Source organism: Ranitomeya variabilis, chromosome 2 (assembly GCF_051348905.1).
Source record: "Ranitomeya variabilis isolate aRanVar5 chromosome 2, aRanVar5.hap1, whole genome shotgun sequence".
Lineage (NCBI taxonomy): Eukaryota > Metazoa > Chordata > Amphibia > Anura > Dendrobatidae > Ranitomeya > Ranitomeya variabilis.
In genome coordinates this window covers 82,770-106,107 of record NC_135233.1, presented here as the reverse complement: position 1 = coordinate 106,107, position 23,338 = coordinate 82,770, and the positions used below count along the sequence as shown (strand labels likewise).

The 23,338-nt window shown below is 44.5% G+C and overlaps 1 protein-coding gene across 4 annotated transcripts in view; it reads left to right on the top strand.

Moving 5' to 3' along the window:
- Positions 1-22,755, top strand: part of KCNC1 (potassium voltage-gated channel subfamily C member 1) — a 240,043-nt gene extending 217,288 nt beyond the window's left edge. For 2 of the 4 annotated variants that reach the window (XM_077281838.1, XM_077281841.1), the window contains 2 exons: positions 19,531-19,719; positions 21,168-22,755. In XM_077281838.1, the coding sequence (XP_077137953.1) occupies positions 19,531-19,719; positions 21,168-21,217 (239 nt within the window). In that variant the 3' untranslated portion in view covers positions 21,218-22,755. The remainder of the gene's footprint in view (positions 1-19,530; positions 19,720-21,167) is intronic. The other 2 variants (XM_077281839.1, XM_077281840.1) reach the window with 2 other exon arrangements.
- The last annotated feature ends 583 nt before the right edge of the window (positions 22,756-23,338 follow it).

The following is a 23,338-nucleotide window of genomic DNA, read 5'->3' as shown; positions in this document are numbered from 1 at the left end:
AACTCCTTAAGTGCCATCAGACGTACCATCACTCCCCTTAGCGGCGGAGCATCGGTACTGCAACGACCAGGACTCTGGGGCGCTGCAGATGCGCTTATCTGTTATAATTCCACCAGCAGCACTAAAAACCCGTTCTGACAGAATGCTAGCAGCAGAGCAGGCCAGGACCTCCCAGGCATAGAAAGCCAGTTCATGCCACATGTCCAGCTTGGATACCCAATAATTAAAAGGCACAGAGGAATCCCGGAGGACGTTTGTACGATCTGCAAGGTACTCCCTCAGCATCTTCCCAAACATTGCACTTCTTGTGACAGCACCCCTTGCCTCTGTACCGCCACGATGGAAGTGTCTGAGAAAACTGTCCCAAAACTTTGCCATTGTTCCACTGTCTGAGCTGGATTGTACTTCTGTCTCTCTCACTTGGACTCCTTGGTTGTACAACATACTGTGACGTCTGCTGCCAGCGTTCCCACATGGGAATTTTCTAAGTAATTCCGCTACAAAGGCCCTCTGGTGCTGCAACATTTTAGTAAACCTCTCTGCCTCTGGCAGAAGAGACTGAAAGTTCTCCTTGTAGCGTGGGTCTAGAAGTGTCACCAATCAGTAATGAGTGTCACCAAAAATGTTTATAATGCGAGGGTCACGTGAAACGCAGCGCAACATAAAGTCAGCCATGCGTGCCAGACTGCTAACAGGCAAGACTTCCGTGTCCTCACCAACAAGACGATTGACCATGCTGTCCTCATCCTCATCCTCATCCTCCTGCTCCCTGTCCTCAGGCCATCCCCGCTGAACAGACGGTATGACAGCTGTGCTTGTAGTACCATCCATAGCTCATGAAAGTAGCTCCTGTTCTTTCTTCTCCTCCTCATTGCCTACCAATCCAAGTTGGGAAGACATGAGACTGGGCTGAGTGTAATCCCCCTGTATGGTTCCTTGATTCATGTCCTCGTGCTCTGCCTGCAATGCATCCTCTTTAATTGTGAGCAGAGAGGTTTTCAGAATGCTGAGAAGTGGGATGGTGACGCTAATTATGGCATCATCGCTGCTCACCATCTTGGTGTAGTCCTCAAAGTTTTGTAGGATGGTGCATATGTCTGACATCCATTTCCACTCCCGAGGTCTTATGGGTGGAGTCTGAACTGAATATTGATGGCCTTGTTGATGTTGGTAATCAATAACTGCCCTCTTCTGTTCACAAATCCTTTCCAACATATGCAGCGTAGAGTTCCAGCGCATGGGGACATCACACACCAGTTGGTGAGCCGAAAGCTGCAAATGCTACTGAAGCACGGCAAGGGCGGCTGAAGCTGTAGCTGACTTTCTAAAATGGGCAGACAGACAGCATACTTTCACTAGCAGATCTGGCAGCTCCGGGTAGCTTTTCAGAAAATGTTGAACCACGAGGTTAAGCACATGGGCCAAGCAAGGTACGTGTGTGAGCTCACCTTGCCTCAGAGCCGCCACCAGGTTCCGGCCATTGTCACACACGACCATGCCTGGCTGTAGGTTCAGCAGTGTCATCCAAATATCTGACTGCTCTTTCAGTGCTGTCCACAACTCTTAAGCATTGTGCGGTTTGTCACCTATGCAGATCAGCTTCAGCACAGCCTGTTGCCGCTTGGCTGAGGCAGTGCTGCAGTGCTTCCAGCTTTTGACTGATGTGTTGATTTCAGAGATGGAGACTGAAGAGGAGGAGGAGGTGCAGGAGCTGTAGACTGTGGGGGCAACCCTGATTGACATAGGGCCGGCAATCCTCGGCATGGGGAGGATGTGTTCCATTCCAAGGTCCGACTGGGTCCCGGCTTTCACTATGTTAACCCAGTGTGCCGTCAGTGAGATGTACCATCCCTGGAGAAATGTTAGAATTTAGGACTGTGGCCTGTGGGGCGTTGGCTGGGTATTTACGCTTGCGTTCCAATGACTGGAGTATAGACAACTGAAGGCTGTGCTGGGAAAAGGACATGGACGGGCTTGATGATGGCGCTGATTGACTGTGGGCAACAACAGGTGCAGGGCTAGAAGCATCTTCACATGCATGGTGGACTGGGATTGGCTTCTACGCAAAACAGTGGAAGAAGCAGTGGTGTCACCTGCAGACAGTGTTCCTGAAGCCTGTGGGTGCTTTGATGCCATATGTCTGATCATGCTGGTGGTGGTAAGGCTGGTAGTTTTTTTACCCTTGCTGGCGCGGGCATGGCGGGTGCTGCAAATGGCCTGTTTGGGGTTATCGGCAGAGTCTTTAAAAAATAACCAGACTCGGAAAGATCTAACAGTCGGAATGGCAACTTCCCTCATGTTGGTGTTATGGGGAATGGATGCACGCCTTGTCTGTGGCTACCACACTGCTTCTTCCTGCCTGTTGGGGTGATATGCCTCCTTCCCCATGTGTGCTGCTGTCCTTGCTCTGCATGTACTCCTGCTAGGTTGGGTCAGTCACTATGTCATCCACCACCTCATCTTCCACATCTGCACCCTGCTCCTCCTCCTGACTTTCTAGCAATTGTGTCTCATCATCGATCACCTCTTGTGACACTTTCCCACCATCGCTTTCGTGTGACCGGGGCTGGTCAAAGCTTTGGGCTTCGCTACGTGCTATCTGATCTGTCCCCACTTCAAGTTGACCGTCCAAGAGTCTGGAATCTTGAAATGGAAAACTGAACAGCTCTTCAGAGTGTCCAAGTGTGGGATCAGTTGTCTCAGGGCACTCGGCATGGTGGGAGGAAGGAGGATCAGGGTGGGGAATATCTGGGCCACACTCACGGCTACTCAGACTTGACCATGTGGAAGACGTGGTGGTGGTGGCTAAGTGACTGGAAGCATTATCCGCTATCCAACCAACAACCGTTTCACACTGCTTTGGCTTCAATAGTGGTGTACTGCGGTCCCCTAGAAACTGGGACAGGAAGGTCGAGCGAGAAGATGTGGGTCTTTGTTGTGGCCCACTTTCACCTTGGCCATGGCCTCATCCTCTGCATGCACCATGAGCATCACGTCCACTTCCCCATCCCTTGCCCCTTGCCTTGCCTATTTTAAATGGAATACTGCACTATTTCAAAAGCTCAGCACAAATGTATTTATTTGGAGCTAAATTATATCTAATCAGTATTCCTGCAAAGCTACAATTTTTCAAACACAAACACCAAGCCTCAGCCTGACATAACAGACTGTATTAATTTTTTTTTAGGGTTTTGAAGAATTTTTAAAATAAAAAAAAAGAGTGGAACAAGGCTAGCAGACAGAACTATGAAACTTATGCCTGTCAAGCTATGATTTTTCCAACACAGATACAACAGGCCTCAGGCTGACATAACAGACTGTACAAATTTTTTTTTTAGGGTTTTGTAGAATTTTTAAAATAAAAAAGATTGGAAGAAGGCTAGCAGACAGAACTATGAAATTTATGCCTGTCAAGCTATGATTTTTCCAACACAGGCACAACAGGCCTTAGCTTGACATAATAGACTGTATTATACTTTTTTAGTGTTTTGTAGAATTTTTAAAATAAAAAAAAGAACAAGGTTAGCAGACAGAACTATGAAAATTATGCCTGTCAAGCTGCGATTTTTTTCAACACAGATACAACAGGCTCAGCCTGACATAACAGACTGTATTAATTTTTTTTTTAGGGTTTTGTAAAAAATTTTAAATAAAAAAACAGAGTGTAGCAAAACTAACAGACAGAACTATGCTACGTATGCCTGCGGAAATACGATTTTTCAAAAACAGAACCACCAGCCCTCAGCCTGACATAACAGATTGTATTACATTTTTTTTGCTTTTTGCTGAATTAAAAAAACAAACAAACAGTGGCACAAGGCTAGCACACAGAACTATGCTATGTATGCCTGGGGAAATACGATTTTTCAAAAACAGAAACACCAGCCCTCAGCCTGACATAACAGACTGTATTAGTTTTTGTTTTGGCTTTTGGGTGAATTTATAAAAAAAAAATAAAAAATTGAACAAGGCTAGCACACAGAACTATGCTACGTATGCCTGACAAACTATGATTTTTAAACAGATACACCAGGCCTCAGTCTGACATAACAGACTGTATACATTTTTTGGGGGGGTTTTGGTGAATTTTTGTAAAAAAACAAACAAACAAAAAACTGCAGCTAGGGTGACCAGTACCGTGATACTCAGGCGAGTGACGAGTAGTGGCGAGCGCGTTCGTTGTCTTTTGTTTACTTAATTTGTGTTTTGTTAATTGATCTAATTGAACTATTAACACCTCTGTTTTTAACCCTTTCTCTGACATTAGACTTACTATTCCATCCATGTGACCTGGGACTTACTTCCCATGGACGGAATAGTATGTTATAGCAATCGGCCGCGCACATGGGTGGTTTGCAGCTGATCGCAGCCGGGTGTCAGCTGACACAGACCACTCCCGGCACTTTAATCCCCGGTATACTGTGATCAAACATGATCGCAGCATTCTGGAAGCAGGCTGAGGGCTGACAGCCCCTCTGCCTTTGGTTCGGAGACCCCGCGGCTTGACACCGGGTCCCGATCGCTGTGACATGCGCAATGCATGTCAGGAAGTCTCTCAGGTCACTGTGCACGGATTGCAGTGCTGACAGCTACTATAGCATGCAGAGGCTGTTTCATCTGCATACTATAGAAGCGATCAGCCTGCAAAAAATGATTGTCGCATTGTGTGACAAAGTGTAAAAGATAGAATGAAGTAAAAAATATTTTAATAATTTATTATTAAAATTATTATTTAGTATTGAAAAAATAATAATAAAAAAAATCTATATTTATTCTATCATTAAATACATATTTGAATTAAAAAAATATAAACAATAAAAGTACATATATTTGGTATCCCCGCATCTGACTGCTGTTGGCTAGAGGAGGATTTCTAGAAAGCTTTTCAAAATGATTGAGAGGGATTGGTGGAGATGTGGAAGGGGCGTTTATAGGGGCGGGTTTAGGGGTAGTTGGTGGAAAAGTGCCAGAATATTCTCACTTGCTTTGAAGAAATATGAGAGAAAGCAAGCTGAGAGGAAACACCGAGATTTACCTCATGGAGTCTGTGTAGGCTATCATGGATAGGTTCTGGGACGCGGCTCGTTCCAGATGGGGAGGTTGGCAGGAGGAGCAAATATCTTCTATCCTGGGTGCCTCAGGGTCACGGGAGTGGAGCAGGAGGGGCAGGATGACAAGGCCCCAAAGAGATTGTCACCAGATATTGTGGCTCACAGCAGGCGCAGGCTCCGGAGCCCCGCCGAGGACCCTGCGGAAAGTGGGCGCGGTCTGAGGGCAGAGGAGTCGGAGAGGAGCACACGCCAGACCGGAAGTGTGTCCCACCTTGGGGCTGCAGGCCGCAATGGATGTGCGGCTGAGGCAGGAAGAGCAGGCCGCACCTTCTCGGCGGCCTGCACGGTTGGTGTCACGGGACCGCAGCGGTGGCCGTAGAGGCGTTGATCTGCGTTGGGGTCCTGGCAACATGGCGGCGGAGGAGGAACTGCAGCCTTGCAGCTCTGGGCACATCAGCTGTTGTGAACTCTATTTTTGGGCTCCCTCTAGTGGTCACAAGCGGTACTGTGTAGTGTTGTCTTTCTGCAGGTTGGCTGCATCAGCTGGTTCGTTATCCTTGGTTGGTTTCCTATTTAGCTCACCTGGAGACTCAGTTCCTTGCCTGCAATCAATGTATTCAGTGCTCTTTAGATTCCTTGTGTCTACCTTGCTCCCAGTCTCTCCAAGACAAGCTAAGTTTTTGTTTGATCATTTTTTGATTATCAGTGTTCATTATGTTTTTAGTCAAGCTCGCTAAAATGTGATTTCCTCGCTTGCTGGTTGCTCTAGGGGACTGAGGTTCTCCCCCCACACCGTTAGTTGGTGTGGGGGTTCTTGAAATCTCAGAGTGGATATTTTGTAAGGGTTTTTTACTGACCGCATAGATTCCCTTTTCTATTTTCTGCTATCTAGTATTAGTGGGCCTCATTTGCTGAATCTGCTTTCACCCCTGTGTATGTGCCTTCCTCTTACCTCACCGTTATTATCTGTTGGGGGCTTCTATATCTTTGGGGATTATTTCTCTGGAGGCAAGAGAGGTCTTTTCTTTCTCTCTAGGGGTAGTTAGTTCCTCAGGCTGGCTCGAGACGTCTAGGATTTTTAGGCACGTTCACCGGCTACTTCTAGTGTGTTTGGATAGGTTCAGATTTGCGGTCAGTCCAGTTTGCCACCTCCCTAGAGCTTGTCCTATGTTTGTTACTTAGCTGGAGTAATTTGTGATCCTCAACCACTAAGGATCATAACAGTATAGCAGGCCAAAAAGTGTTTAATGCATCGCAGAAGTGGGATAAAAAGAAGACCTGAGTACATTTTTTTTTTTTCCTCCCGCTTTTCCTTTGCTGCAGTCTGTTTAGCTTCTTTCATCCCCTTGAACTCTGGGTGGTTTTGAGCTCAGCTGCAGACATGAATGTTCAGACTCTGACTTCTAGTGTGGATCATCTTACTGCACGGGTGCAAAGTATTCAGGATTTTGTTATTCGTAGCCCTATGTCAGAACCAAAGATACCCATTCCTGAGTTGTTTTCTGGAGATAGATCTAGGTTTCAAAATTTTAAGAATAATTGTAAGTTATTTCTATCTCTGAGACCTCGTTCCTCTGGTGATTCCGCTCAGCAAGTTAAAATTGTTATCTCCTTGTTGCGTGGCGACCCTCAAGATTGGGCTTTCTCTCTGGCGCCAGGAGATCCTGCATTGCTTAATGTAGATGCATTTTTTCTGGCTCTTGGACTGCTTTATGAGGAGCCTAATCTTGAGAATCAGGCAGAAAAAGCATTGCTGGCTATCTCTCAAGGTCAGGATGAAGCAGAGGTGTATTGTCAAAAATTTCGGAAATGGTCTGTGCTTACTCAATGGAATGAGTGTGCCCTGGCTGCAAATTTCAGAGAAGGTCTTTCTGAGGCCGTTAAGAATGTTATGGTGGGGTTTCCCACCCCTACAAGTCTGAGTGATTCTATGGCTTTAGCCATTCAGGTTGATCGGCGTTTGCGGGAGCGCAAATCTGCTCATCCTTTGGCGGTATTTCCTGGACAGAGACCTGAGTCTATGCAATGTGACCGAACTCTGACCAGAATTGAGCGACAAAGTCATAGACGTCAAAATGGGTTGTGCTTTTACTGTGGTGATTCTACTCATGTTATCTCAGCATGCTCTAAACGCTTAAAAAAAAATCGCTAAACCTGTCACCATTGGTACTATACAGCCTAAATTTATTTTGTCTGTTACTTTGATTTGTTCTTTGTCGTCCTACCCGGTTATGGCTTTTGTGGATTCGGGTGCTGCCCTGAATCTGATGGATTTGTCGTTTGCCAGGCGCTGTGGTTCTGTCCTGGAGCCTTTGGAATTTCCTATTCCTCTGAGGGGAATTGATGCTACGCCATTGGCTGAGAATAAGCCTCAGTATTGGACGCAAATGACCATGTGCATGACTCCCGTACATCAGGAGGTGATTCGCTTTCTCGTTCTGCATAATTTGCATGATGTTGTCGTTTTGGGTCTGCCATGGCTGCAAGCTCATAATCCAGTTTTAGATTGGAAAGCTATGTCTGTGTCAAGTTGGGGTTGTCAGGGAATTCATGGCGATACTCCGTTGGTGTCTATTGCTTCTTCCACTCCTTCTGAGGTCCCGGAGTTTTTGTCTGGCTACCAGGATGTATTTGATGAGCCCAGGTCCAGTGCCCTGCCCCCTCATAGGGATTGTGACTGTGCTATAAATTTAATTCCTGGTAGTAAATTCCCTAAGGGACGACTTTTTAATTTGTCTATACCAGAGCATGCCGTGATGCGGAGTTATATAAAGGAGTCTTTGGAGAAGGGACATATTCGCCCATCCTCTTCCCCTCTTGGTGCAGGATTTTTTTTTGTGGCCAAGAAGGACGGTTCTTTGAGACCTTGTATAGATTATCGTCTTCTGAATAAAATTACAGTCAAATTTCAGTATCCTTTGCCACTATTGTCTGATTTGTTTGCTCGGATTAAGGGTGCCAGTTGGTTCACCAAGATAGATCTCCGTGGTGCGTATAACCTTGTGCGCATTAAGCAGGGAGATGAATGGAAAACAGCATTTAATACGCCCGAAGGCCATTTTGAGTACTTGGTGATGCCTTTTGGACTCTCTAATGCTCCTTCTGTGTTTCAGTCCTTCATGCATGACATCTTCCGAGAATATCTGGATAAATTTATGATTGTTTATTTGGATGACATTTTGGTCTTTTCTGATGATTGGGAGTCCCATGTGAAGCAGGTCAGAATGGTGTTTCAGGTCCTGCGTGCTAATGCTTTATTTGTGAAGGGCTCAAAATGCCTCTTCGGAGTACAGAAGGTCTCCTTTTTGGGTTTTATTTTTTCTCCTTCCACTGTGGAGATGGACCCAGTCAAGGTCCAGGCTATTCATGACTGGACTCAGCCCACGTCTGTTAAGAGTCTTCAGAAGTTCTTGGGTTTTGCTAATTTTTACCGTCGTTTCATCGCTAATTTTTCTAGCGTGGTTAAACCTTTGACGGATTTGACCAAGAAGGGTTCTGATGTGACTAATTGGTCTCCTGCGGCCGTGGAGGCCTTTCGGGAGCTGAAGCACCGGTTTTCTTCAGCTCCAGTCTTATGTCAGCCAGATGTCTCTCTTCCCTTCCAGGTCGAGGTTGATGCTTCTGAGATTGGAGCAGGGGCTGTCTTGTCGCAGAGAAGCTCTGATGGCTCTGTGATGAAGCCATGTGCTTTCTTTTCAAGAAAGTTTTCGCCTGCCGAGCGGAATTATGATGTTGGTAATCGGGAGTTGTTGGCTATGAAGTGGGCATTTGAGGAGTGGCGACATTGGCTCGAAGGAGCTAAACATCGTGTGGTGGTCTTGACTGATCACAAAAATCTGATTTACCTTGAATCTGCCAAGCGCCTAAATCCTAGACAGGCTCGTTGGTCGTTGTTTTTCTCCCGTTTCAACTTCGTGGTCTCATACCTGCCTGGTTCGAAGAACGTGAAAGCTGATGCACTTTCTAGGAGTTTTGTTCTAGGAGTTTTCTGAGCCGGCTGGTATTCTCAGAGAGGGAGTGATTTTGTCTGCCATTTCCCCAGATTTGCGACGAGTGCTGCAGAAATTTCAGGCGGATAGACCTGACCGTTGTCCACCAGAGAGACTGTTTGTCCCGGATAGATGGACCAGCAGAGTTATTTCCGAGGTTCATTCTTCGGTGTTGGCGGGTCATCCTGGGATTTTTGGTACCAGAGATTTGGTGGCTAGGTCCTTCTGGTGGCCTTCCTTGTCGCGGGATGTGCGTTCCTTTGTGCAGTCTTGTGAGATTTGTGCTCGGGCTAAGCCTTGCTGTTCTCGTGCCAGTGGTTTGCTTTTGCCTTTGCCTGTTCCGAAAAGGCCTTGGACGCACATTTCCATGGATTTTATTTCGGATCTTCCAGTATCTCAGAAAATGTCTGTCATCTGGGTGGTGTGTGATCGTTTTTCCAAGATGGTCCATTTGGTGCCCTTGCCTAAGTTGCCTTCTTCCTCCGATTTGGTTCCTCTATTTTTTCAGAATGTGGTTCGCTTGCACGGCATTCCTGAAAATATTGTGTCTGATAGAGGATCCCAGTTTGTGTCCAGGTTTTGGCGGACTTTTTGTGCCAAGATGGGCATTGATTTGTCTTTTTCGTCGGCCTTCCATCCTCAGACTAATGGCCAAACCGAGCGAACTAATCAGACGTTGGAAACTTATTTGAGATGTTTTGTTTCTGCTGATCAGGATGATTGGGTGACTTTTTTGCCTTTGGCCGAGTTTGCCCTTAATAATCGGGCTAGTTCTGCTACTTTGGTTTCACCTTTTTTCTGCAATTCTGGTTTCCATCCTCGTTTTTCCTCGGGTCAGGTTGAGTCTTCTGACTGTCCTGGGGTGGATTCTGTGGTGGATAGGTTGCAGCAGATTTGGAACCATGTGGTGGACAATTTGAGGTTGTCACAGGAGAAGGCTCAGCGCTTTGCCAACCGCCGCCGCGGTGTGGGTCCCTGACTTCGTGTTGGGGATTTGGTGTGGCTGTCTTCTCGGTATGTTCCTATGAAGGTCTCCTCTCCTAAATTCAAGCCTCGCTTCATCGGTCCTTATAAGATCTTGGAAATCCTTAACCCGGTCTCTTTTCGTTTGGATCTCCCAGCATCGTTTGCCATTCATAATGTGTTCCATAGGTCTTTGTTGCGGAGGTATGTGGTACCTGTGGTTCCTTCTGTTGAGCCTCCTGCTCCGGTGCTGGTCGAGGGCGAATTGGAGTACGTGGTGGAGAAGATTTTGGATTCTCGTATCTCTATCTCAGTATTTGGTTAAGTGGAAGGGCTATGGTCAGGAGGATAATTCCTGGGTTGTCGCCTCTGATGTTCATGCGGCCGATTTGGTTCGTGCCTTCCACGCGGCTCATCCTGATCGCCCTGGGGGTTTTGATGAGGGTTCGGTGACCCCTCCTCAAGGGGGGGGTACTGTTGTGAACTCTATTTTTGGGCTCCCTCTAGTGGTCACAAGCGGTACTGTGTAGTGTTGTCTTTCTGCAGGTTGGCTGCATCAGCTGGTTCGTTATCCTTGGTTGGTTTCCTATTTAGCTCACCTGGAGACTCAGTTCCTTGCCTGCTATCAATGTATTCAGTGCTCTTCAGATTCCTTGTGTCTACCTTGCTCCCAGTCTCTCCAAGACAAGCTAAGTTTTTGTTTGATCATTTTTTGATTATCAGTGTTCATTATGTTTTTAGTCCAGCTCGCTAAAATGTGATTTCCTTGCTTGCTGGTTGCTCTAGGGGACTGAGGTTCTCCCCCCGCACCGTTAGTTGGTGTGGGGGTTCTTGAAATCTCAGAGTGGATATTTTGTAAGGGTTTTTTACTGACCGCATAGATTCCTTTTTCTATTTTCTGCTATCTAGTATTAGTGGGCCTCATTTGCTGAATCTGCTTTCACCCCTGTGTATGTGCCTTCCTCTTACCTCACCGTTATTATCTGTTGGGGGCTTCTATATCTTTGGGGATTATTTCTCTGGAGGCAAGAGAGGTCTTTTCTTTCTCTCTAGGGGTAGTTAGTTCCTCAGGCTGGCTCGAGACGTCTAGGATTTTTAGGCACGTTCACCGGCTACTTCTAGTGTGTTTGGATAGGTTCAGATTTGCAGTCAGTCCAGTTTGCCACCTCCCTAGAGCTTGTCCTATGTTTGTTACTTAGCTGGAGTAATTTGTGATCCTCAACCACTAAGGATCATAACAATCAGCATACCGGAGGACAATTCAGCAGGTACACCGAGTGGCGTGGGGCCCGGGATGCTTATGGGACGCAGCACCAGGGGCGGGCTATCGGCGGGCAGGCAGCAGCTGATGGAACCCCTGCTGTCTGGCTCAGGGCATTGTGACCTGGCAGAAGGATCGATGGGCAGTGACCGAGGGCTGCCTGGCAGATCAAGTCGCTGTTTATTGGATCAGTCCGTCGGTCATGGACTACGCACCCCGTTACGGTCACAATCTAGGAGACGGTCAGCAGAGCACAGCATTTACAGGGCACCGGTCCCCCTGATGACGTGGAGGTCAGGGGTGCGAGAGTGGGGCCTCAAGGAGAAGTGGAATCCGAGTCGGGCAGCGACCACCGGGAAGATGCAAAGCGTCTGGAATCTGGATTTACAGCTGGTGGGGACACAGCACCTGTACAGCTTGGTGAGCATGATTTTATGTGTGATTTGTCGCCCGCAGGGGCTCTGTTACAACATGTTGTGGGTAGTCAGGCCTCACGGTCGGAGGGACGGCAGTTGGCTGGCTCTAGCGGGGACGGGGGCCTTCGCGAGATTTTGCTTAGTATGGCACAGGTTTTGCAAAGATTGGAGAGTGGGGCACAGGGTACTGCGGGGACGACACCAGTAGGGGCATGGTTGCCAGGGGTAACTTGTGGTTGCAGGTCACAAGCGAGTCACCAGTATGGGTTGTAGGAGAGTGGGCCTCTGTTTCTGGCATATCGGTATCTGTACAAACTGAAAAAAAAAAGGGGAGGTGATTAAGTTGGACGATCGAGCAAAGGGCGAAGTACTGTATATGTGTGTTTTGAGGGCCCCTTGGGAGCCCATTTGAATAAAGAGGTAAAGGAGAAAATTTGGCAGGATGAATATGTGGAAATATTCTCCCTTCTTCCATTGGAGAAGTTTAATTTAGAGAAAGGAAAGAAGAATGATAGTAAAAAAGAGGAGGAAGAAAAGCGGCGGTGGCGGCTGATTCCACAGACATTTGTTAATTGGTTGCAGGCTTTTGCGATTTTGGCTAGTGTTATTGGAGAAAAATTTCCTGAAAATTGTTCAGGTCTGTTCTGCTATCTGGATGCGATTGGAGAGGCACACCGTACGTACGGTGTTATGGCGTGACTGCGCTACGACGAGCAATTTAGGCAGAGGAAGGCAGTAAGACCCGACATTAAATGGGATCAAAAGGATATTTGGCTTTGGCTGAAGGTTATGGCTCCAGTCCGATATGGGCAGTCCTTTTACGGGAGCAGCCAGCAAGCAGGGCATGGAAGTGGTGGTCAAGGGGTACAAGGATCGTAAGAAAAGTCCGGAACGTGCTGGCAATTCAATGATGGCCAGTGCAAGTATGGTAGTAACTGTAAGTTCAAGCATGTATGCTCCTTTTGTAATGGGAGCTCCCATGGAGCTGCAAAATGTTTTAAAAAAAACAAAGGGTAAGCCCTCAGTGGGTGCCGGTCATGGGGGTGACACCAGTGAGGCTTCCAAAGATGGTCCCCTTTCTAAATAGGAACCTGGACCAGGAGAATGCTAGGGTCATTTGTAGTGGTTTTGCGGAAGGTTTTCGAATTCCTCCCCCTAACCACACGGTTCCTTTTTCTGTCAAAAATTTGAGGTCGGCAGATGTGCATTCGGAGATTGCTACTGTGAAATTGAAAAAGGAGGTTGAATTGGGTAGGATGGCAGGTCCATTTTTGTCTTTGCCTGTTGCAGGGATGATTGTTTCTCCATTAGGAGTTGTGCCAAAGAAAGAACCAAATAAGTTTAGATTGATTCAACATTTGTCGTATCCGAAGGGTCGGTCGGTTAATGATGGCATCGCACAGGAGTTATGTTCAGTGGAATGCACATCGTTTGATACGGCAGTGCGATTGGTTCGAAAATACGGGACTGGTGCTTTGTTGGCAAAAAACAATATTGAATTGGCTTTTAGGTTACTTCCTGTTCACCAAGACAGTATTCCGTTGTTAGGTTGCTTTTGGAAGGGTGGGTACTATTTGGATATATGTTTGCCGATGGGTAGCACAATTTCATGTTCTTTGTTTGAAACGTTCAGTACCTTTTTAGAGTGGGTGGTTAGGGATGTTGCTGGCGTCCAGTCCGTTATTCACTATTTGGATGACTATTTATTTATAGGTCCATCAGATTCGGTTTTGTGTAGGAATACTTTGGTCACCATGGAATGGGTGGTGGCGCTTTTTGGCGTGCCTTTGGCTAGAGAAAAAACTGAGGGCCTGGACACGGTGTTAAGCTTGCTTGGAATTTTTATTGATTCAGAGAGAATGGAATGTCGGCTACCGGACGATAAATTGTTGTTATTGAAACAGAAATTGAATAGGGTTAGAAAACTGCCCAAATTGACGTTGAAGGAGTTGCAGTCGTTGCTAGGTCGGTTAAATTTCACGTGCAGGATCATACCAATGGGTAGAATTATTTGCCGGAGGCTGGCTAGTGCGACAGCTGGAGTGCATGCAGCACACCATTTTGTCCATTTGAAAAAGGAGCACAGGGAAGATTTAATTGTGTGGCAATGCTTTCTGTAAAATTATAATGGACGGTCGTTGATTCAGCATAAGATTTTGAGTAATTTTGACTGTGAAATCTACACGGACGCAGCAGGTGGTGTCGGTTACGGAGCCTATTGTAAAGGGAGGTGGAGTGTCGGAAGATGGCCAGAGGAGTTGTTTCCGATTGTGGTAGCATTTTTCATTTTGGACGAATTGTTCGTGCATGGTGTCGATAATTAATAGCTTGTCGGCATCATCCCCCCAGTGATTAAGTTGGTGCGGGAATTAGTTGTACGGTGCCTTGAACTGAATGCTTGAATTTCTGTGGTGCATGTGCCAGGTGTTAAAAACTCTATAGCGGATGCTTTATCTCGTTTTCAATGGAACAGGTTCCGGGAATTGGTGCCAGAAGCGGAGGCTTCGGGAGAAGAATGCCCTTTATGCTTATGGCAAGTGATTACTGACGAGCAGGACGACTGACTCGTGATTCCGTTGCGCACCAGACCTGGGCATCTTACGAGGAATCGTGGAGTGTTTGGCAAGGTTGGCTGTTGCAGTGGGGAGCGGTTGAGTCTGAAGGGGATAAAGTACAGGCTTTGTTACAGTTAGTGGGTTGTGCGGCTGACAGTGGTTGGTCAGTTTCTAAAGTTAACAAATTTGTGGCGGGTTTGGCATTTGGTTTTAAGTTGGAGGGGTCTATAGATGTGACAAAATTTTGGGGGGTTAGACAGGCTTTAAAAGGTTTGCGAAGGGGCAATAAGAATTTTGATAAGCGCAGAATGATTTCATTCATCATGCTTGAATATTTTGGTGGTGTGTTGGAAAAGATTTCTGTTTCTACCTTCGAGGTCGTGTTGTTTAGCCTGGCTTTCTCTTTGGCATTTTTTTCAGCGTTGCGTATAGGCAAACTCGTGTCGCACAGCAGAGTTAGGGCGGGGGGTCTGATGGCAGAAGATGTGGAAATTCGAGCAGGGGCCATTGTGCTTTGGATCTGACCTTCAAAGACCGATCAATCGGGAAAGGGTAGGTGCGTGGTGCTTGGAAAAGTGAATGGGGCCCTGATGTGTCCTCTAATATGTCTTGAATCGTACTGGTGCTTGTGGTCAGGTAGGGCGGGCCCAATGCTGTGTCATGCAGGGGGGGGCATTCCTGTCCCGATTTAAATTTATTGCCATTTTGAATAAAGGGTTGCAAGAGTTGGGAGTGCCCCCTGAGATGTACGGTTCTCATTCTTTTAGGATTGGGTCTGCGTCAGAGGTTCGTAGTAGAGGTTTGGGGGCCGAGGCAATTCAGCGGATTGGTAGATGGCTCTCTGACCGTTATTTGACTTATGGTGGGGAGATGGGGCAGTGAGGGTTGTTTTTTCATGTGACTTGTTGTTGTGTCTTTTTCAGGTCACGTGCCTTTCTTAGCCTGGATTTTCGGACATTCGTTCGTGCATTGGAGGGCCATACGGGCCGACGTGAGGCCAGACGGTAGGCAATTAGGCTTTGGTAGAGATTAAGAGGTCATTCGTTGGTTAGGTTTTAGAGGCATGGTTTGGGGCAGGGTTTTAGTTGAATTTTTAAGAGCTTTTTGTTTGATAGAGCTCCGACACAGGGTCGTGCATATGGGCGGTAAAGACTTGGGAACTAAGCCGGTCAGAGAATTGATCAGGGATATTCGTTTTAATTTTTTAAGATTGTGGACGTCTTTTCCGGGAGTATTGACAGTTTGGTCGGATATTGTTCCTAGGAAGAAGTGGAGGGCGGCCAGATCATTTAAGGTGATCAATAGAGCAAGGGTTAAATTGAATAGGGCAATGTCGATTTTTATATCCAGGAATGGCGGCATAAGTGTGAGACATTTCGAATTGGAATCGGTGGTTGGTAATTTTTGGAGGGAAGATGGGGTGCATTTGAATGACATAGGGATTGATTTGTGGGCACTCGCAATACAGGAAAGTGTTGAGAGAGCATTCGTGGTGTTGGGGCACTCAAGAGCCTGAGGTGGTCAGGGCTGTTTGTGTTTGGCGGGGTTCTTGGAGTTGACGCTGATTCGTTGGGGAAGGAATTGTGAGAAAATTCCGGACAGTTTAAATGAGGTGGGAACGATCTGGCATTCGGCTATGGGCTCTGGATGGGGTATTACCCTGGGAGCTTTTGGTGGTTAGTCTTCCCTGAATGGGTTGTTTGGTGCCCTTGAGCTGGTGGTTTACGGCTGAGGGTAACATTGTGGTTGAAGTTCGTTGGTTATTGGCAAATATAAGCCAGATTTTTAGCTCCAAGAACCCTCCCCTCATGTTAGAGATTATATCAATTATTGATATGTATTTGTTATATGTCATTGTTTGCTAATAAACTGGCCGCTGTGGCCAATATTATCCAAAGAATTGATGAATAATGTTTTTATTTCAAGAGGTATAATATTTTAAGGTGTTGGTTGCGGAATGGGGTGTGTGTTAAGGGAAAAAACCCATATTTGCCATTCGCGGTCATGACCTGACCTATAAAACTTTGCCACTAGTTAACCCCTTTAGTGAACACTATAAAAAAAGGCAAAAAACAATTGTTTATCATCATACCGCTGAACAAAAAGTGGAATAACACGCAATCAAAAAGATGGATATAAATAAACACTGTACTGCTGAAAACGTCATCATGTCCCTCAAAAAACAAGCCCCCATACAGCTCCTTCAGCCGAAAAATAAAGAAGTTATAGCTCTCAGAATAAAGCCATGCAAAAATAATTATTTTTTATATAAAATATTTTTTATTGTACAAAAGTGCCAAAACATAAAAAATTATATAAATGAGGTAATCGTACTAACCCAAATAATAAAATTGCCTTATCAATTTTACCACATGTGGAACAGTATAAATGCCCCCCGCCCCCAAAGAAATTCATGAATTGCTTGCTTTTGTTCATTCTACCTCGGAATAAAAAGCGATCAAAAAATGTCGTGTGCCCAAAAATGGTACCAATAAAAACGACAACTCGTCGTGCAAAAAACAAGAACTCACATGACTCTGTGGACCCAAATATGGAAAAATTATAGCTCTCAAAATATCGTGATGCAAAAACAATTTTTTGCAATAAAAAGCGTCTTTTAGTGTGTGTCAGCAGCCAAGCAGAAAATCACGCTATAAGGTCTCTTTCACACGGCCTGATATTTCCGGTTACTGAAGATGTCAGTGTCTATGTGTGTAGTACTTGCGGCACATGTGTGGCATGCATGTGCCGCATCAGTACCACAAGGACGGGCACCAGGGAAGAAGCATTAAAGTAAGCACTGTTTCCTGGCACCAGGTGCTGAACACGGCTCTCATCATTCTCCCCTGCTCTGCCGGCGATCGGCACAAGCAGGGGAGAATGATGAGAGTTGTGTTCAGCACCAGGTGCCAGGGAACAGGCGCCGATGCGTGTCACATGGATGACATCCATGTGTGTTATGTATATGCACGTGTCCTGGATGTTTTGTGGCCAGTGCTAACATAAAAAATGGATACGTCAGCACGGTCCGTGGAATCACACCAACATATGCATAGTCCCATTCACTTGAATAGGCAAATAGCGCTCCGTTCCTCCCGAGTCTCTCAGCATGGCTACCCAATGGTATAAAATTCTGTGACACCCATGGTGTCAATATGATCACTGCACCCCTAGATGAATTCATAGAGAGGTGTAGTTCATAAAATGGGGTCACTTATGGGGGTTCTGCTGTTTGGGCATCTCATGGGCTCTTCCACTGAGTCATGGCACCTGCAAACCATAATAGTAAAATATGGCGCTCCGTCCCTTCTGAGCTCTGCCATGTGCCCAAACAGTGGTTTACCCGCACATATGGGGTATCAGCATACTCAGAACAAATTGCACAATAATTCTTGTAGTCCAATTTCTTCTGTTACCCTTGGGAAAATAAAAAAATGGGGGTGAAAAGATCATTTTTGATAAAAAATTATGATTTTTTATTTTTACGGCTCTACGTTATAAATTTCTGTGAAGCACTTGGAGGTTCAACATACCTACTACACATCTAGATAAGTTCCTTAGGTGGTCTAGTTTCCAAAATGGTTTCACTTTTAGGTAGTTTCCACTGTTTAGGCACATCAGGGGCTCTCTGAATGCGACATGGCAGCTGATCTTAATTGCAGCCAATTTTGCGTTGAAAAACTCAAACGGCGCTCCTTCCCTTCCGAGCTCTGCCATGTAGCCAAACAATGGTTTGCCTGCACATATTGGGTATCAGCGTACTGAGGACAAATTGCACAACAACTGTTGTGGTCCAATTTCTCCTGTTATCCTTGGGAAAAAAAAAAAATTGGGGCGAAAATATCATTTTTATGATTTTTTATTTTTACGGCTCTAAGTTCTAAACATCTGTGAAGCACTTGAGGGGTCAAAGTGCTCACCACACATTTAGATAAGTTACTTAGGGGGTCTAGTTTCCAAAATAGTGTCACTTGTGGGGGGTTTCCACTGTTTAGGCACATCAGGGGCTCTCCAAACGCGACATGGCATTCGATCTTAATTCCAGCCAATTTAACGTTGAAAAAGTCAAACAGCGCTCCTTCCCTTCCAAGCTCTGCCATGCGCCCAAACAGTAGTATTCCCCTACATATGGTGTATCGGTGTACTCAGGAGAAATTACACAACAACTTTTGGGGTCCAATTTCTCCTGTTACCCTTGGTAAAATAAGAAAAATTGGATCTGAAGTAAATTGTTTGTGAAAAAAAGGTAAATGTCCATTTTTTTTTTAAACATTCCAAAAATTTATGTGAAGCACCTGAAGGATTAATAAACTTCTTGAATGTGGTTTTGCGCACCTTCAGGGGTGCAGTTTTTAGAATGGTGTCACTTTTGGGTATTCTCTATCATATAGACCCCTCAAAGTGACTTCAAATGTGATGTAGTCCTTAAAAAAAATGGTGTTGTAAAAATGAGAAATCGTTGGTCAACTTTTAACCCTTATAACTTCCTAACAAAAAATTTTTTGTTTGCGGGAAATGTTACTTATTAAGTATTTTGTGTGACATTCTCTGTGATTTAAGGACATGAAAAACCAAAGTTGGAAAACTGCAAAATTTGTAAAATTTTTGCCAAATATCCCTTTTTTCCCAAATAAATGCAGGTAATATCAAAATTTTTTACCACTATCATGAAGTACAATATGTCAAAAGAAAACATGTCAGAATCACAGGGATCCATGTTAGCGTTCCAGAGTTATTACCTCATAAAGGGACAGTGGTCAGAATTATAAAAATTGGCCTGGTCATTAACATGCAAACCACCCTCGGGGGTAAAGGGGTTAAAGCATTTTTACTTTACAGCACTTTTTCCCACACCTACCAAAAATCTTTGCACAATACCATTTATATGTTTAGCTGCAGCAAATCAAGTTTTCTTTTCTTTGACTGTACTGAAATAGAGTGTGCAACTTTCCAGTGAATGGCATAATGGAACACCAACACCATAGAGAAGGCAATTTTACAGGTTATAATGGATAACTGAAAGGTTGTGTTGAAAAAAGACCCATTAAAATATTCATACTCTAACATCCTGATGATCGTAGTAGAAATCTATGATCTGGGAGATAATCAAAATTAGTTACATTGCTCGAAAAAAAGCAAAACCGCATAATATGCTAAATCCAACTATGTGTTTTAATGGTCTGTTTTGGTGGTATCTAAACTTTTTTGATTATGAATGATTTTTTTACACTTGCATGCTACAATGAACTTCACACCCTAATATTGTCTCCAATGGCCTCTTTATTATATTTGAAGATCCCAAACTGAATGGAGACGTGGCCAAAGCAGCGTTGGCAAATGAAGACTGTCCTCACATAGACCAGACAATAACGCCCGATGAGGGCTTGTCCTTTACACAGTCTAGCACTCGGGAGAAAGGTGGACCCTACTTTCTCCTTTCACCCGAGGAGTATCCAAGCCCACCTGATGGAGGAGTAAGAAAGGGTATGTAGATGAGTTTTATAAAAGAAACTTGCATTCAGAAGTAGCTAGTGATCATGTGGTCAGTTGAAACAAAGGGTATAGACACTTCATGTTGTATACTATCACTTTAAGTCTTCCATTGTCCAAATGTTAGTGAGCAATGCATGACTGACTTGAAAATGATGCACTCATATGCCCAGAACTAGCCCACTACGTGGCTGTGCCCAGACTGATACATCATGTGACCCCATTGTACACAGTTCGATAGATCATGTGGCTCCAATCTGCCCAGTGTAATATTTCATGTATCTCCTCAGTCCGATATTTCACGTGGCCCCAATGTGCTCAGTCAGAAAGTCCATTAGGCCCCTGTGTGCCCAGTCCAATAGTTCATGTGGTTTCAGGGTCCACAGTCTGATACTTCATGTGGCCCCAATGTGCCCAGTCTAATACTTAATGTGGTTCAAATGTGTCCAGTTCGATAGTTCCAGTGAGCCTAATGTTCCCTGTCCAATAGTTTCAGTGGCCCCAGAGTGCCCCATACAATAATTCCAGTGGCTCAAGAGTGCTCAGTCCAATAGTTCCAGTGGCCACAGAGTGCCCAGTCCAATAGTTCCAGTGGCCACAGAGTGCCCCGTCCAATAGTTCCAGTGTACTCAGTTCTATAGTTCCAGTGACTGGAAAGCTTCTGACTGATCCAAATGCTGGTTCAGTGTAGACATATTACTGTTATACATGACATCTATGGCTTTTGTCTCCTCACACTGTTCCTTAGTATTGATTGGGTCTTATAATATTCAGGTTAGATCTCTGCTGCCCTTACATGTATGCATCCACACAATAATTAGATCAGTACTCGTCTCTAGTGTCTGCTGCATTACTTGCAATGTGTAGGAACAATCATATCAAGACAAAAATGGCAGTGTGCTTGGTAAAAAAAGATTTCTGTTACTTATTGGCCCATTAGACATATGTGAAGTTATAGTTATTGTTATCATAATCTGATTTCATTGTCTGCCGACTTGTTCCATCTGCATGTGTTAAAGACTGAAAATGGATGCATGCTATGTCTGCAGCTGCAAGAAGTGGGTGGTATCACTATGGCAACAGGAGGAATTGGTGCAAGAGTGCAAATACTGCACTCAATCCCTAAATTACATTCTATGTAGACCACGGGTAACAGCTGCATTTGTCAATTATTCCAATTCTTATCAAACTATCTGGTGGTGTGAGCTGTGCAGATGACAGTGGAGCATGAAGGCTGCCTGCTACATGTATAATGCCAGTACATTTTCAGAGCTCAACTATAGTTTCCCTAAAAAATGCTGGAAATTATAACAATGCATGCATAGGAAAAAAACAGCTGTAAGATTGAAAAGGAAGCACTAAGTTAAACTAGGAACAGACAATGTAGTGTGTGCAATGGTTTAGTATCCTCTGTGATCTCTTATCTTGTCATCTCTCCATAGTTTGGCTTTGCTGGATTTTGTTGCCAAGTGATACAACTCTGAGCATGTAACAGTGCATGGGAATCCCGCTGAATTGGCTACACTGTTGACCTCATTCTTAGTCTATTCAACTTTATGATCCACTGCTGCACTTTACATTTCATCTTCCAAATGAAGGTTGTAAAAGTAGTGGCCGTCATTCCTAAGAAAATTGTCTTCCAGTGGGCTCATCGCCACTCACTGCCTCTCCCATTCATCTTATAGCATGGATCAGTAGCAGAGAATGGTCTAAGCTTTGTAATCATTTCCTTTACTATCCCGCTCCCAGCAGTAGCACCACGGTGCCACTGGTAGGCCAAAAGAGGAAGGAAAGTGGGCAGCAAACTATTCTGCCAGTGCTTGTGCTGCATGGTCTCGGTATAGGACAACCACATAGAGTAGTCTTGCTACTTGATGCTTTTCTCTTGGCTGAAATTGGATTTCATTGGCTGCTGTCATTTTATGGAAAAACATGGAGACAAAGGAAGAATCGTTTTTTCTCAGGATAGAATTTGAGCCATAAGATCCCTTCAAGAGTCTGTACAAGTAAGATGATTTGATGCATGGCCACCTATTAAAGCAGAAAGCAATGTTCATATGCATGGAAATACTAAGTTCCATTGGAGAAGAAAATGGCTGCCTCTGCATGTAGCTCTTCTACTTTTTTTTTACTTTGCTCTTTCTAAAATGATCGACAAGCTTGCATTTTAAAAGACCATGGGGAAGTCTTAAGTCTTCATTGTATTCTTTACAGGCATATTTTTGCAAAGAGCATCGTGTCATTGCTAGACATACAAATAGTGGCAGCTATGGTGGCTTGGACTGACACTCAGGAAAGCAGCGCCGCATTGTGCTCACTCGGACAGAACCTCTGCACATGGACAAACATCAACATCAGTCAACGGTTCCTCTCCACAGTGTCTGCTGCCAAAACCTAAAACTCTAAAGTAAACTATATACTTATTTAGCATGAATTGCATGATGTATAAAATGTGAAGACGCAGAGGATTCTGTTCAGAGGTAAATACATTTATCTGTCTTACAGACATGTAGCAAAATGTGAACATTTGTCTCTGTATATTTATTGCTCGGGGATGACTTTTTGTGGCTTCCAGTTTGTAACAAGAAGTGCGCTCTGCCAGCCATCGGTCACATTGGCGAGATCCAAGCACTTTATAACATCGCTCCATGGGCAGCTACAACTTTGACTTGTGTATAGTCGAATTGGATTATTCTCTTTTCATTGGCATGCTTGTGACAATGGAGCCTGTATCTGATCTGATAACATGTGGCCTATAATGACTGTCCATAAGAGATCTCTTGTATGTTATCAATATATATCTAACGTGGTGGTAATCCCTAAAGATCTGTTTTACTAAATCATCAAAATGGATATCAAACATAGAATGAAGTATTTTAATGCTGAGACTAGCAGTATGAAATCAGGAAACATTTGTCAAAGTATGAACTGACCTGCAATGTGTGCAAAATTCTACATTTTCAGCAAAGATGCATGCATATGTTATGCAAAAACAAACTTGCATGAAATAAATTTTCTATTGCAATTTCACCTGCCTGTTGTATTGAAAAGTATGTTGGAGACAGACACTAATGATGTTCAATTTCCCAATTTAGCAAGGTGGTTTTTTTTAATATCATATTACATGTAGGTTTCATTCTATGAAATTATCTAAAGTGAGAAGAATTATAGCAAAACTGATGAGATGAGGCTGGAATGTGTTCATCAACTATCCACATGGGTAAGTGTACTCGTCATTAGGACTATGATGTCTCAAGAGCAACAGAAAAAACTTAGACATTACATATAGGGCAAGAAGGGTTTTTAAAAAACACATAAGATATGTATTTTGGCTCTACAGTTACATGAGTACACTGCTTATAATATGAACAATAAGCTGACCATCACTAAGGAATGCACTGTGTGCAGGGGGTTGGACCAGATGACCCAGGAGGTCCTTTCCAACTGTACCATTCTATGATTCTATGATTCTATGATGTCTGTGATACAATGAGGATATAAATATTTGATACACTGACTGTATGTTTTCTCACCTACAAAGAATGTAGAGGTCTGTAATTTGTATGGTAGATACACTTCATCTGTGAGAGACAGAATCTAAAAATAAAATCAA